The 15,092-nt window shown below is 35.1% G+C and overlaps 2 protein-coding genes across 2 annotated transcripts in view; both read left to right on the top strand.

Annotated features, from left to right (window-relative positions):
• The window catches only part of LOC117112287, a 28,960-nt gene extending 19,035 nt beyond the window's left edge, over positions 1 to 9,925 (top strand). Inside the window, exons 19-22 of the mRNA XM_033255355.1 lie at positions 4,640 to 4,744; positions 5,290 to 5,325; positions 5,880 to 6,534; positions 9,799 to 9,925. Coding sequence (XP_033111246.1) covers positions 4,640 to 4,744; positions 5,290 to 5,325; positions 5,880 to 6,415 — 677 coding nt within the window. The 3' untranslated portion in view covers positions 6,416 to 6,534; positions 9,799 to 9,925. The remainder of the gene's footprint in view (positions 1 to 4,639; positions 4,745 to 5,289; positions 5,326 to 5,879; positions 6,535 to 9,798) is intronic.
• A 3,803-nt stretch (positions 9,926 to 13,728) lies between these two features.
• LOC117112288 lies at positions 13,729 to 14,733 on the top strand. The gene has a single exon (XM_033255356.1). It carries the CDS (start codon positions 13,729 to 13,731, stop codon positions 14,731 to 14,733), a length of 1,005 nt encoding a protein of 334 aa, XP_033111247.1.
• Positions 14,734 to 15,092: the final 359 nt, after the last annotated feature.

The raw sequence follows: 15,092 nt of genomic DNA on the forward strand, positions 1-15,092 counted from the left end.
AATGAAGCACACATGTTATACGTTTCCTGTCTCTTATACACATCTAGATGTGTATAAGAGACAGCATACATACATACATACATACTGTACATTATATACATACATATATCAAATGACACTGTTGGTGTATTGGAGGAACATAAGTATTTTATTGCACATGAATATTTCGCCCTGTCCTCAGAACTTTCTCAACGTGAATGAACGAAAACCATCAGCTATGAAATAACTTGTAGGTAAACCAAGAGCTATGAAATAATAGTAAATAATAATGAAATAACAATAAGACAATGCTTAATTAGTTATTTGTGACCACTAGCAAAACTTAGATCTCTGTTAAGTTCCTTAGTATGTGATTCAATATGGAGGATTCATCGTAACTCCATGCAACTCCTATCTTTAGTTGATTTGTTGTCACTGCCTATGATGATGAAATGAAAATTGGAAATTGAATGCACGAATGAATTGAAATAGTTACTCACATTTATTGCAATAAATCGTATAAACCACATTAGAGTGATCACAATCTAATCTGGGGGTACGTATTGTGCAATCTGTCCCAGGTACATGGAATAAACTATCTGTTGTAATAACAGTGCAAATTTGGCATGTAGGTTTTAAATATGGTGTGTTACCATATTCATGGGTGGTTGATCGGAATAATTGGAAGTCAAAATCAATTTTAAATTGGGTGGCTGTCGTCCAGCAGTGATGGGTGGATTGCAAAAAGAGGCCAAAATGTAAAAGATTAGGAATATTTTTTTCTGAAATTAGTGTACAGTACTCCCTATTGAGCTTAATAATAATTACTTGGAAAAATTTTAAAAATGCAAAACATAATTAATGCATTGTTAAAACAAAATCTTACACCTAAAAATGTGTGTTATTATATCCCTCCTTAGATCCCAAACATTATTTTCGATATTGGTGTTTATAACTCCATTACATGCATTAAAGAATTGTAAGCTACTATTTTAAATTTCTCTTTGGAAAGAAAGAGAAAGTTGAGAATAATTGGTAAAACAAATTGAAAGCGAGTTGAAATTATTAATATACCAAGTGAAAATACATGAAATGACAAAGTTATTTGATGAGAAAATATTAACATGGAAAAGGCAATCATGTTTAGTGGTGCTTAAATGGAGTTGAGTATATAAATACAGTACCTCAATTTTACCACACATACAGTACTTTTATTTTGCCTACTAAAATGATGATCAGATCTCGATGATAACATACAACCAGATCATAAATTGTTTGATAATTGTATCAAAATATAAATGTAAGACTACATTTTAATAGTTCCATTTTAAAGGAACTTGTGTAAAAGACCTTTATGATGATGATTTTCCTTTTTTCATACAAAAACATATTTAAAATAAAATTCATAGTAATGCTCTAGTAATTGAATATTTTACACTTATGCACTAGTGTAATCTTAATAGAATAGATTTATATACTAGAAATTGCAAATTGCACGTGAAGTGCTGCGAAGTAAAACTGCATAAAATGTTCTTCGAACAAAATTATTTATGCGAGTCAAGTGAAAATAATGAATAATAAAAATATAACAAATAATATGAGACACGACCCATTGTCTATATTAGAACAGCGTTGGTACAGTGTACAATAGTGTTTTGCTGCAGTGGCATCTCGCTGATGGCGACTTGTTGCTGCTGGCCGATGACTCGCTGCTGGCCAATCGATCTGTGCATGTGTATAAAATGGTATTTATTTCCGAAAACACTATGCCAGTCTACAACAAGCGTCGTCTAAATGTAATAATTAGCACGTTGAAATAGGCTAGTAAATAATTTTAACTGGGTTCGTAAATAATATTGGCCTCAAATATTGTGGCTGAGACATGAGCCGATTAAACGTAGAAATAGGAAATCTAGAAATATAGTAAAAACGCTGAATAGTACTCCAGCGTCGCGACATGCGGACGTTGGTACGAGTAGGTTAGTCTACAAACGTCGCCTAAAGAAATTGATTTTACCCGGCAGAACGAAAGAAGGAAACTCCGCTTTTCAGTTGTCTTAGGCGCAGGTTTTTTGACAAACAATGACCTTTCAGCGGTCAAATTGCTGTCAAGAATATGAATTGAAATATGAAATAAGAAATTACAAAAGCCATTAATACTGCAAACCTATAAGAAAGAAATTTGTTGAAAATATTTAATCATAATTAAGTGTTTTCAAATAATTTGAATTTAAACCATTAAATAATCTATCCTAAAAACTGATGCACATGGTGATTGTGTAAATTGGAAAATATTACAAATTTGCTATTCGAACAGAATATTGTTAAACAAATAAGGGTTTCTGAAGATAAATATTGTGATTTCTGCCATTGATTTGAACTTTATGAAACAATGAATGTATGTTTGTTTTATGCAACTATGGTGTAAAGTTACTAAAATTATCTCAGTTGTTACTAGAAAATATATAAACTTATCAACTTGTGATATTACCTTTGAAATAAATACAGCTGTATTATGTTTCAAAAGGTCAATAGAATGATTTTAATTTTTTAAAATGAAAGATGGAAAACATGCATGCATACATGTTTTTATTAATGACCTATCTTTAAGGGAAATGCAAAATCGCCAGCTTGACAGATGGCAAAATTGATACACAACTGTTTAGATTATTTGTATAGATGACTCGTATGCAACTTAGGCCTTCATGTCTTCCATTGTTATTTTCATGTCGTGTTTTGGGATTTTGCTCACTTCAGATTGAAGTAGTTTGTAGAATTTATCCTTCTTGTCATCATCGTTATCATTAGTTGGGGCATAGCACTGAAAGATAGTGGTGTTGATATGTCGTCCTGTAAATCTTAACTTCATGAGTCCAGTGGCGGCGCCAGCGTGGTGGGGGGGGGGTGGTGGACACCGGACAGGTCAACCCTCCCATATGACAGAGCTCTTCGGGCAATCGGACTAAAAAATATATGAAAATAAGCACACGCCAAGCCAACACACGTCTGTCACAATCAGAGAGTGTCATTTCTGGCCACCCAGAGGTTCCTATTCTTAAAAAATCTCATTTGGGAGTGGGAACACACTATCAACCCTTCCTTCAGCTCGGGCCTACGAGCCCAAGTCCCCCGCACCCCTGTCGGGCAGCTCAGCACCCCCCCGCCCCAGAAGATATATCCTAGAGCTGCCACTGCATGAGTCTGCTGTTTATTGGTTTCCACTTCAGAAGATTCCACTCTACTCCCTTCTTTAGAATGACAGCTACTCCTTCAGAGTGGTGTCCATCATCTCTACCAGAGTATAACATTGTCTCTCCTGTGTTTGTTTCGTGGCGTCATTATCCTGTCCATCTGCAAATTATAGCATCGCAGTCAGAGCCTGTTTATCTACACATTTCTGAATTTTAGTAATGTATATGCCTGAACTAATGTAGTTTTATTTATATAGCGCTTTATACTGAAGTATCAAAGTGCAGCGGACTAGCTCGTACAGTAACTTACTCCTCCCCTGAGGTTGTCTTCATGTCTGAGCTACCCGGTAAACTGGTACCAGCTGTCTCTCGTCTGTCCACAACAGGGGCTGTATGGACCAGTACACTGGGGTAACCCTTTACTCATCTCAAAAGATGTACTGGGTTCTTTTAAGTGCAGACGAGCCAAATTGTGTACACTGGGCCTACGGTTTAAAGTCCTTATTTGAGAAGACTTGTTCCACCACCAGAGCCATAGGCAAGCATGCCATTCAAACCAGCGCCAATATTATGGCTGTAGGTTACGGCGCCCCTGCACTAAATGCTCAGCCATCCAACTCGCTTGAAGACCCAGTATCTGCATTTTTAAACATTTATTTAATATGTACTACTAGCTTTATAATATTAAAACATTAATTTACTATTGTCTTGCAAGCTACTTCCTAACAAATAGACACAAATAGAATAATATAATAAAACTGGAATCTTAAAATGCCAAAATGCGTTTTAGTAAGAAAGCCTAAAGTTTCAGGAAAGATCACATCTATTTGGTGGTTGAGTGTGCAGCAGATGCTCCTGTGTTGTGTAATCTGTGGCAACAATGCTGAGATGTGATCTAAAGATCATCTTCTTCCTAACATGTTCCATCATGCGAGGTTACGCTTTACACAATTTGTTTCCATTTGTTTGTTTTTTTAAAGCAGGATGATTTTTTTTATAGTTTTTGTGTTTCTTTCAAGTGTTTTTCCATTTGGCTCACCCAGTTATTTTTGGGTTTTCCTACATTTCGTTTGCATTCCGTTTTAGCTCTCCGTTTGTTTTTTTGACTGGTGTTTTTTCCGGTAATCTAATTTAATATGGTATGTGTCCCTATCACTTTAATCTCCTGCGTTCTGAAATCAACTGTTCATCAAGCAACAAAATGTTAATGTTAATTAATATTAATGTTTAACATTAAGATAAACAAATCTAAAATGTTTGTTTCTTTTTTGTTAAAAATACTAAAGTGCCATCAGTGGAACCAAGTAAACCTTTAAATATAACATGTTATTTGAGGCCATTTATTAGTGTATAGTGTGGTAATCACTTAATTCTCTAACAAGTACAAATCTGTTGTAATTGCAAAAAAAAAATTTTGAAAAAAAATAGGTAAGCTCTACATCATGTTAATTATATAACTTATATTGCAGACATATGTATGCGTGAGGAAGAAGAAAAAGAGCAAAGTGAGCTCCTTGTGAGTCAAGCAAGAGGTCATCAGTATGTCAAGCAAAGCAAGCACACAGCTAGTGAAGGTAAAAAATTGCGTTCACATACACACGTCATCTAAGCTTATATTTTTATTTATTCCAATTTTTACTAGACCATTTGTCATATAAGGGAACATGAAACTTATGAGGAAAAAAAATATACAGTGAGAGGTTTCAATGAATAACTGTTTTTAGGTAAAACTTACAAAATTTATTGACAAAAAAGATTGATGTTCTGTTTTGAAAAGAATCATTGATCTTTTTTGTCAATAAATTTTGTGTTAAAGTTATAGTAAACGTCTGTTAATTCGTAAAAAAATTAACAAAATAATACTTTTAAATCACAATTTAACCCCTGACTTGATTAGTGACCTTAGGTTGGTGATAGGAACAGGGTATCACTTGTCAAATGTTGTTTAAAGGTTTGCATGGCAATGTAATAATATATTTAATGCTTGCGGTACACCACTGCAAGCAAATATATTAAATATATTTTCAAATGTTAATTTAAGGTGTAGGTCAATGACCACAATAGACTGACTAAGATATTTTTCCATGTGTAAAAATAACCACACTAATTGTTGTTTCAGGTTCCCATTCAAGCATAGACCTACAGCCAATGAAAGGTAAATATATTATGTTTTGATATTTATCTTCGTCTATTGTTAATATCAGAACATGATCTGGCCATATGCTATTGTATAGTCAATTAAAGTCATATGCAGTATAATTTAAATTTATTTTTTTTTCTGTAAAACTTTTAATATTATTCAGATTTTAATACTTTGTTTCGTCACATTGGACAATTTGTAAAACCTAAAAAATAGTGTTTTATTTGCATTATAATCCACTATCTTAGGAAATACCTACAGTTGTATTATGTTTTAAAAAAGGTCAATTTCATAATTTTAATAGAGAATTCTCATTATGCAATATGGAAAACATGCATATCTACACGTTTTTATTAATGACCTATTTTTTAAGGGAAATGTAAAATGACCAGCTTGACGACAAAATTGATACACAACTGTTTAGATAATTTGTATAGATGACTCGTACTCAAAACGAGCGCCTTGTGCACCCTTGGTGGATATGAGCACATGATAAATCTTTATTATTATTAATAAAAATCTACAGTACATTATAACATGCATAATGGAGTAATGTTATTGTTTTATAGAAATGTCAGAGCGGCAATTCCGTGTTCTTAAAATGGTTGTCTCAAATTGGTATACGGAAAATAAATGCCTTACTATGTTGAAAGTGCTTTTCAGAGATATGGTGGACAATATGAAACTAGCAGTAAGAACTAACACGATAGACTTGATTAATGAATTGGTGACACAGGGCAAGATGAGTGCAAAGGACCCTACTCTACTGTATGATACCATCAGTATAACTGGACATAATATTGCACTGCAAACTAAGATTAAGGAAAAACTACCATCATTCCAAGATGTAGAAGGAGGAACTGTTTCAACAAATTTCACAGCTCATCGACAAAAGCTGATGAAATTGGGGAAGAATTTGAAACAAGCTGATGTGATGGCTATCGATGGATTGTACAATACACCTCGTAAGACATACGAAGACAGTTGGAGTATGATCACTGATCTAGAAGACAGACTGGAAATCAGCGAAGGAAATATGGATGAATTCATCGAGTCATTGAAAATTCTTGAACTTCCTCTTGCATTGAAAGCACTAACAGACTAAAAGAGAATAGATCATTATCCTATCCTACTTTTATTCAAATGAGGACTACAGTATATAATTCATATCAACAGGTGAACCCAGTCCTAGAGTTCAGATGCAGCATACCTCCATGGATGCAGGTAATAGGCCCGACTAATTACCCAAATGATAGGGAATTACCCAAATGATAACCCTTTTCATTCAACATTCTCAATTCATGATACAAAATGATATAGTTCATTCATCTCACTTCTCATAAGGCTCACTTGTTATAATACTGATTTTATTTTAAATGCTTAACATATTTATGTATATTGAAATCCACCAACATCTTTGTTTGTTGTTAATCCCAGCCCAGTTATGGAATGAATAATGTTTCCCAAATGACTTGGTTAATTAAATTATTATAATAAACATAAAAAATGATGATGCTTTTGTTGAAATAGACCAATTAAAATGACCCACTTCCATTTCAATTTTTTTGGCACAATGACACCCCATACGATATTGATTTATTGAAGAATAAGTAGTTGGGTTTTCCCGGTGTGAAATAAATAGCTGACTGTTATTGTCATTTTTGGTTCCTATGCTTTCAAGCAAAGGAAACTTTAGGATACCCTTCATGTGTATGTATGTATGTGTGTATGTATGTGACATGTATGTTACGCTGTTTATTGTAAACAGGCAAAAGTGACTTCCCAGATATCTGTTCGTTATTAACGTCCGTACTCAAGCAAAACTGGATACGACTTCGTGTCATATTTAATAATTTTCTATTTTGACAAAAGCCATAACTAATGAAAGACAGTACCCCCTACCCTTGAAAAGACTATTAAGCTCTGTAAGAGGAAAACATCTTTGGCACAATGATTCCCCATACAATAATGATGAAGAATAAATAGTTGGGTTTTTCCGGTGTGAAATGAATAGGTGACTATAATTGTCATTTTTGTTTCCTATGCTTTCAAGCAAAGGAACCTTTAGGATACCCTTCATGTGTATGTATACATGTGACATGTATGTTACGCTGTTTATTGTAAACAGGCAAAAGTGACTTTCCAGATATCTGTTCGTTATGAACACCCATACCCAAGCAAAACTGAATATGACGTGTGTCCTATTTAATAATTTTCTATTTTGACAAATATTAAAGCAATAACTAATGAAAGACAATACCCCTACCCTTGACAAGGGTAGTAAACTCTAAAAGAGGTAAACATTTATGGAATAATGTTTACTTTCGTTGTCTAACTGTCTTAAATGTGATGGATTGGACTCTAGGGACTTTCCTGGGTAGTATGGACAGAAAACTTTATCTACACTCCAAAAACCTTCAATTTTATACTGTGGTTTGGATAAGGCTCTACAGATACAGCATAGAATTGTGTTGTGGTTTGATAAATACAAACTTGATACTTGACAGGATAATCATTTTGCAGCTTTTATCGGAAACTAGACTATGTGTGTACAGTGGCGGCTCTAGGGTATATTTGGTAGGGGGCTTAGATGTTCGACAAGGGGACTTGCTCAAGCTCATAGGCCCAAGCTGGGGGAAGGGTTTTAGAGGGAGTTCCCCCTCCCAAATGAGATTTTTTAAAGGAGAGGAACCTCTGGATGGCCAGAAATGACATTCTCAGACTGTGACAGGCATGTGTTGGCTTGACGTGGGCCTATTTTTATATCTTTTTTTAGTCCGACTGCCCGACGAGCTCTGTCCGATGGGGGGGGGGGTGGTGTTGACCTCTCTGTGTGTGTACAGTAAGGTATAGTGAAACCATTGTTGACTCGACCATGCTCCAACCCATAGTTAATGTAGTGGGGCCCCCACACCGGACAGGTCAAGCCCCCACCCACAATCAAACAGAGCTCGTCGGCAGTTGGACTAAAAAAATTTTAAGAATAGCTATACCAAGCCAATACTTGTCTGTCACAGTCTGAGTGTCATTTTTGGCCATCTAGAGGTTCCTTAAAAAATCCCATTTGGAAGGGAAACACCCTCACAAAATCTTCCACAAGCTCCAGCCTATGAGCTTTAGTCCCACTGTCGGATAGCTCGGCCCCCACAGCTACTAAGCCTACACCTCTTTATCATTGGCACTAAACAAGTAGAACAAAAAAAAACCTGATGCCTCAATGCGCTTAACAATAAAAATGAAACTGCCGGATTAATACTTGAGGTCTCACTGCCTTTCGATTGTTGGTCACCCTGGTCATCGCAACTACAGTACTGCAACACGAATGCCCGCACAGGGACCTTGGGCCTCGGAGAGGCGTTAGGCCTTCATCCACCATGAAGTCAAGGAAATCTTAAAGGAAGCGAGAATGCACTGAGCCGTTAATGACAGAATTTGCTTTCCAATCTATGTTCCGGAAGTTAAAATCTCCACCGATGATGATATAGCTGGCATTTTCAGAGTTACAGGCCCTATATACTGACTCACAAACTTAAAAAAGTAGAAAATAAGCCAACGGTACTGTTGCTCTACCAAACTTGGTCTAGGAAACAGACTGGTGATAATATAGGCCTGATTGGTATGGTACATCCTAATGCCAGTATGTAATAATAATATTATATGATGATCATTATCAACGGCAGTAACTACAAACATACAGTACTATCATTTAATTTTGGATTTAAAATAACTGTAAAATAATAATTCTGCAATGAATGGGGAGATTCTTTTCTTTTTTTTTTTTTCATGCTGCGACCACATGTTTCACATACTACTCCTCGTTGTTGCCTGTTGAATGAGCAATCACAGGTGGTGGCACATTGATACCATGTTTTGTTGGTTGACTGTTGGCTCACTAGATTCTCAACAATGGAATATATAATTTTACCACAACTTATTTTAAGACACGTTGTTTAGTTTAGCAACAGCACTTGGTCATGCAGCCACTAATGGCTCAAACCAAGTTGTATTTATATAATACCACTCTGATCTTCGCATCTTATTGTATTCCTCTGCTTAATGAAGAAATAAGCTACAAATTGACCTGAAATATGCATGCATGATTTATTTCTGGAGTGGTCCTATTACAGACACTTGGAGAATGAGAACGGTTGGCTGCACACATTTTTTATTTTCGAGGGCCTCCACACAATTGCCATTGGGCTGCATGTGGCCATGTTTAGCACTTTGCCCACATGCAATTTAGTATAAATACACCATTAAAACATTATATAAATTTAGTTGGTCCTGACCCAGAATTTAATGTGAAAGACAACTTTAAATTTTAATCATTCTATATTCATTGTTTCAACAATTTCTTTGCGGATTCTGCATTGCCAGCAGCAGGTTTTAGTGATGCACCAAGTTTCAGATCATTTTGTGTCTTATGAAATACAAAGTTATTAATCCAATTATGCTATTGTGCTAGGCTTACTTTTATTTTCACTTCAGATGAATGTCTTGGTTATCTGGAAGACAAGCACCTGCCACTTACTGCCAATGAAATTGGACTGGAAGGGGAACTGTGTGTCAGACTGGGCCTCAGTTGGAACAGAATCCAACAAATATGGAATGATAACAGATGATTGTCAATGTCAGACTGTATAGTGGATATGCTTACAGAATGGATGTAACAACAGAATTACGAGACAATTCAAGTTAAGATAGTGCAGAGCTTTGAATGAGCAAAGACTCGCAGAGATTGCCAACAAGATCTTTAGTTCTGAGTTAATATCAGGGTCTTTAGTTCTGAGTTAATATCAAGAGTTCACGATGGTAAGTATTGTAGGCAAATTTACAAAAATCTTTGTTTCCTCTCCTTGCCCACATTAAAATTTTGCTTTCCAATCCCAGGATTCAAATCATGTGACAGCAGAGGATTTTTTTCTGACAATTAAAAAAAACATCTCCACAGAGGAAATAAATAATAAAATATCAATTATTTATTTACAAGACATTAAAATAAAAAGAAATTAACCGTTAAAATAAATATAAACATAAACTCAATCATAAATCAAGTGAGGATGTATCTACTGCTTGAATTACTCTTTACAAGTACCGAGATCATAGGAATGTGGTTAAATCAACGCACATGCACGCTTCTCCTTCCTAGCCCTGTGCCCTGGATAAATCACAAGTCGGCAGCAGTTAGGCCTTGGCTCATTGTTCATAATGGCTTTTGAACATGATTCAACTCGGCAAGCTATTTGTAAAAGGGTAGAAAAATGTCAACCTGACCAATATAAGTAATGTGTGTTATGTTGGGATTTAGTAGGAAGGCTACTTAAGTTAATGTATTGATGCCAATCTCTAAATTTTAAAATGTGTATTAATATCTTATTTTATAATCTTCTAGAAATATAGGATAAACACTTCATAGTTCTGAAAATGGTTTATCTCAAACTGGTATGACAAATGCAGATGTCTTACTATGTTAAAAGTGTTGTTCAGAGATAATGTGCAACATGGGACACTAGCAAAAATATCTGAGACGATGGACCTGCTGAATGATTTGCTTGTACGTGGTTCAAATGATCTGACTTTACTGTGTGATACCATCAGAGTAAATGGACAATATGGTCTTCAAACAAAGATTCAAGAAACACTGTCATCATTCCTAAATGTTAAAGAAAGGAAAATTTCAACAAAATATTTCACACCTCACAGGCAAAAGCTGATGGAACTGGGGGAGAATTGACTGCAGCTGATGTGTCAAAGATAGATGGATTGTATAATGAACCTAAGGAGTATACAGACAGCTGGAGTATGATCTAGAAAGCAGACTGAAAATTAGAGAAGGAAATATGAAGGATTTGATTTGTTGGAAAAATTTAATTTCAGTCGGGCATTGGAGGCACTAACAGAAGGTACTGTATTATTCACTGTTAAAAAAGAGAATAAATCATTATGTTGTTGGCACTTATTGTTTATTCTGTCATGAAAGCCTACAAGTTCTTCAAGTTTGTTTATCTATTAATAAACATACGTTGTGGCTGTGTTTTCCCCTTCAGTTTGAAGGCATCTACTCTATTGTACATTTCTGTTACATGTGTTTATAATACCCAGTGTGCATCATTTTGATATTATTTTTAATAATTATATATGTTTTCTTATTTATTTCATCAAAATGTTTCAACAGCTGTGACCCTAAACAACTAAGAAAGTATAATACATACTCCAAGTATTGAAATACACGCCATCGTGTTGGGATTCAATATTTCGACATTAATTATGTCATCATCAGGAATGAAAAAATTATCCATATTAGCAAGCTTATATGCACTAGTACCAAAAGTGTTTAACCAATCAAAACATTACCTCTATAGGTGACATAAACAACTAAACTACAGTGTAGCTTTGAAAATTGTCCAGAGGATTTTACATGTAAATCACTTTTAAGAACATGATTGCAGCCCATTCAACTCTTATTTATCATTTATTATAAAACTTCAGCTGTAAATATTATAATTAGAATAATCAATTGTGAGAACATTAAGCATTCTTGTACCGGTTTTCAAAGAATTGTTCTTTAAATATATTTATAAATGTTAAATAAATTGTTATGATTCTCATTAGGTATTAGAGTTTCTGAGGCAAGAGATGAAAGTTTTGACCACTGGAATGAAGCATCCTGTGTTGGATGGGCTCGCAAGAAATGCATTTTCATGATTTCGAAGAGTGGAGAACATTCTATCCTGTGCGGAGAGAGATTGATAACGACAGGCAAACTACATTGGTAGTGCGAGTGACGCCGCTCTGAGCTCCGGCTCTTTAGTTTAACGTTTTGCCCACTTCCTTGATGAGCTTTTACATTAAATGTGGATTCTAAATGAAGGAAAATATATTTAATATTGCTACTTTCAATGTTAGAGGATTAGGCGACAAATTCAAGAGACATCAACTAGCAACAGATATAACAAATTATAAGGTGGACGTAGCCTGCCGTCAAGAAACTAAACTCACAGAGACGATTGACGAATACGTACACAAATGCCGATTCATCAACCTAGGCACTAAGGTTAAGTATTATGGATGTGGCTTCATTATTCACAAGCGATGGGCACCAAGTATTTCTAAATTTTGGAAAGTTTCAGACCGAATATCAGTTTTACAACTTAAAACGAAGGAGAACAAGTTTATTACTTTAATTAATGTCTATGCACCCACCAAAAATACCCGGCCGAACGTGAACGTATGTACAAGGAATTAGATTAACTCGTAAGTAAATTTGCAAATAAGACATTTCTTCTAATATGCGGAGATTTTAATTCAAAAATTGGCAAGAAACATTTAGATGAAGAAAAATGTATCGGAAATAGCGCTTTTCAACACCCTGCAAGACACATCACAACTTGGGCATGTCAACGGAAAAACAAAAATGGACAATTAATTAATATTTACAACCAGATAGACTTTATTATTTGTAAAACAAGGTGCAAAAAACACTACCTTGTAACTCTAGATCATACGGAGGTACACAATTAATAAGCGATCATAGAATCGTAATAACAACACTTACATTGACTTGGCATAACATTAAACGACAACGAAACTCAAACAATAGTAGGCAGTTTGCATGTGAAAAACTGGCGGATAAAGACAAACGAAAGAAGTATGTGGACGATCTTATTCAAAACACAACAGATAACAGAATACCTGATCGACCCAATAGAGCGTGGGAACATATAAGAAAAGTGATTAAAAGAGCTGCAGAAAATTCTGTTGGTTTCAAACAAAGAAATCAAAACAACAATGGAAATTACGACGAAGAAATTCAAGATCTATCCATTAAACAGAAAAACATACGGTTAAGGATTACAAAATGCAAAAAAGACGACGAACGAAATATTCTTAAAAAAGAAAGAAACAAGGTACTACATGAAATCCAACACCGAACAAGTGAAAATAGAAACAATGAACTTGACGCTAAAAGTTATGACATTGACCAAGCCGTTAACGGCGCCAGAATGTTTAGAGCGGTAAAAGAACTTTATAGAAAAAAATACGAAATTCCAAAAGTCGTAGATGACAGCGAAAAATTTATTGGAAACGATCAGGAAACTGCTAGGGCCATTGGTAAACATTTTAAAAGTAAATTCTTTAACATGAATGGTCCGATCATCGCACCATTCGAAGGACAAGGAAGGCCTCTTATAAATGAAATAACAAAATCCGAAGTTTACAAAAGTTTAAAAAAAACTAAACAATAATCGCTCAGCTGGAGAAGATGAATTAAAGGGTGAACTATTAAAATATGGTGCAGATGTTCTGTCGCCTATTATAGCAAACATTTTCAATAATATTTTCATAATGCATGAACCAATTGATATAAATAAAGGTATCCTTGTCGCACTACAAAAACCTGGTAAGGAAAAGGGTCCGATGAAAAATCTCAGACCAGTCATATTACTCAACACCATCAGAAAATGCATGTCACTGATTGTGCTAGAAAGAATCCGCCACAAAATTGACAGCTACCTACCAACAAGTAAAAGTGGATTCCGACCTGGACGCAGCACAAGCGACGTAGTTATGACTTATAAATGGATGATTGCCAAAGCATCAAGATACAATCTTGAATTCCACATCACTGGGATTGATATGAGTGCATTCGATACCATTAACAGGGACACACTTTTACAAGTACTGAATGGGATTATTAATGAAGACGAACTTCGGATAATAAGATTTTTGCTAAGCCAAACAGGGCTCAACTTAAACTTACGAAGGACTTTAGACAACGTATATTTTGACACGAATACTGGAGTACCACAAGGGGACAGTCTTAGCCCAGTGCTCTTCACGGTGTACCTTGAACATGCCTTAAGGGGAATTAGGGGGAGAAGTAATGATCATATTCCAAATGAGATCTCGTATGCGGATGATGTCGATTTCATCAGGCTAAACGAGAAGGCTAATGTAGACCTTATTGGAACTCACCTAATTTCGTTTAATCTCAAAGTAAACAAAGATAAAACAGAATACACAGTAATTAAACGAGAAGAACTGGTCAAAGAGAACTGGAGACTAACAAAAAAGTTAGGGTCCCTTCTTGGAGACAAAGAAGATATCACCAGAAGGAAACAACTTGCTGTGAACGCAATGAACAAAAAGACAGCACTCTGGAACAGAAAAGAAAAAAATAGATTAAAAACAAGACCGAGGTTGTACAACTCACTAGTGAAACCGGTGCTTTTATACAATAGTAATACATGGGCCTTAACAAAAGATGATGAACTAAAGCTAAACACTTTCCATCGTAAGCAACTCCGAAAGATTATTGGACTGAAATATCCACATAGAATATCAAATAAACACCTTTATGATAGATGTACGGCGAGACCCTTGTCACTATATAATAATAATAATAACAACTTTATTTTATAACGGTCAAAAAACTCGTTCACCCAAGTGGGTGTTCTTCCACGAGGCCGTATGGACATTAAACAAAATAATTGTGTTAGATTAAAATAATTAAGTATAAATTTTAGAATCGAGATGGCGATTATTTGGCCACATCCTGAGACAAAACACAAACAATCCTACAAACCTGGCAATCAACTTCTACTTCACCAAGACCAATAACAGAAAATTCAGGGGACGTCCAAGGACTACAATAATCACAACTTTCCATAACGACCTATAGTAAGATCCAGTCTACCAATACTCAATATCCTGCTCAACTAAAAATTAAAAATGATATGGAGAAATTAAATTACTGGCACAAAACAGACACAATTGGAAAG

The sequence above is a fragment of the Anneissia japonica genome, unplaced genomic scaffold (assembly GCF_011630105.1).
Source record: "Anneissia japonica isolate Jap-2015-1 unplaced genomic scaffold, ASM1163010v1 scaffold1709_len327053_cov138, whole genome shotgun sequence".
NCBI classification, from domain to species: Eukaryota; Metazoa; Echinodermata; class Crinoidea; order Comatulida; family Comatulidae; genus Anneissia; species Anneissia japonica.

What these genes read in the sequence shown, in the direction of transcription:
- LOC117112288 (XM_033255356.1), top strand. Translation starts at nt 13,729, where the DNA reads ATGAAAAATCTCAGACCAGTCATATTACTCAACACCATCAGAAAATGC.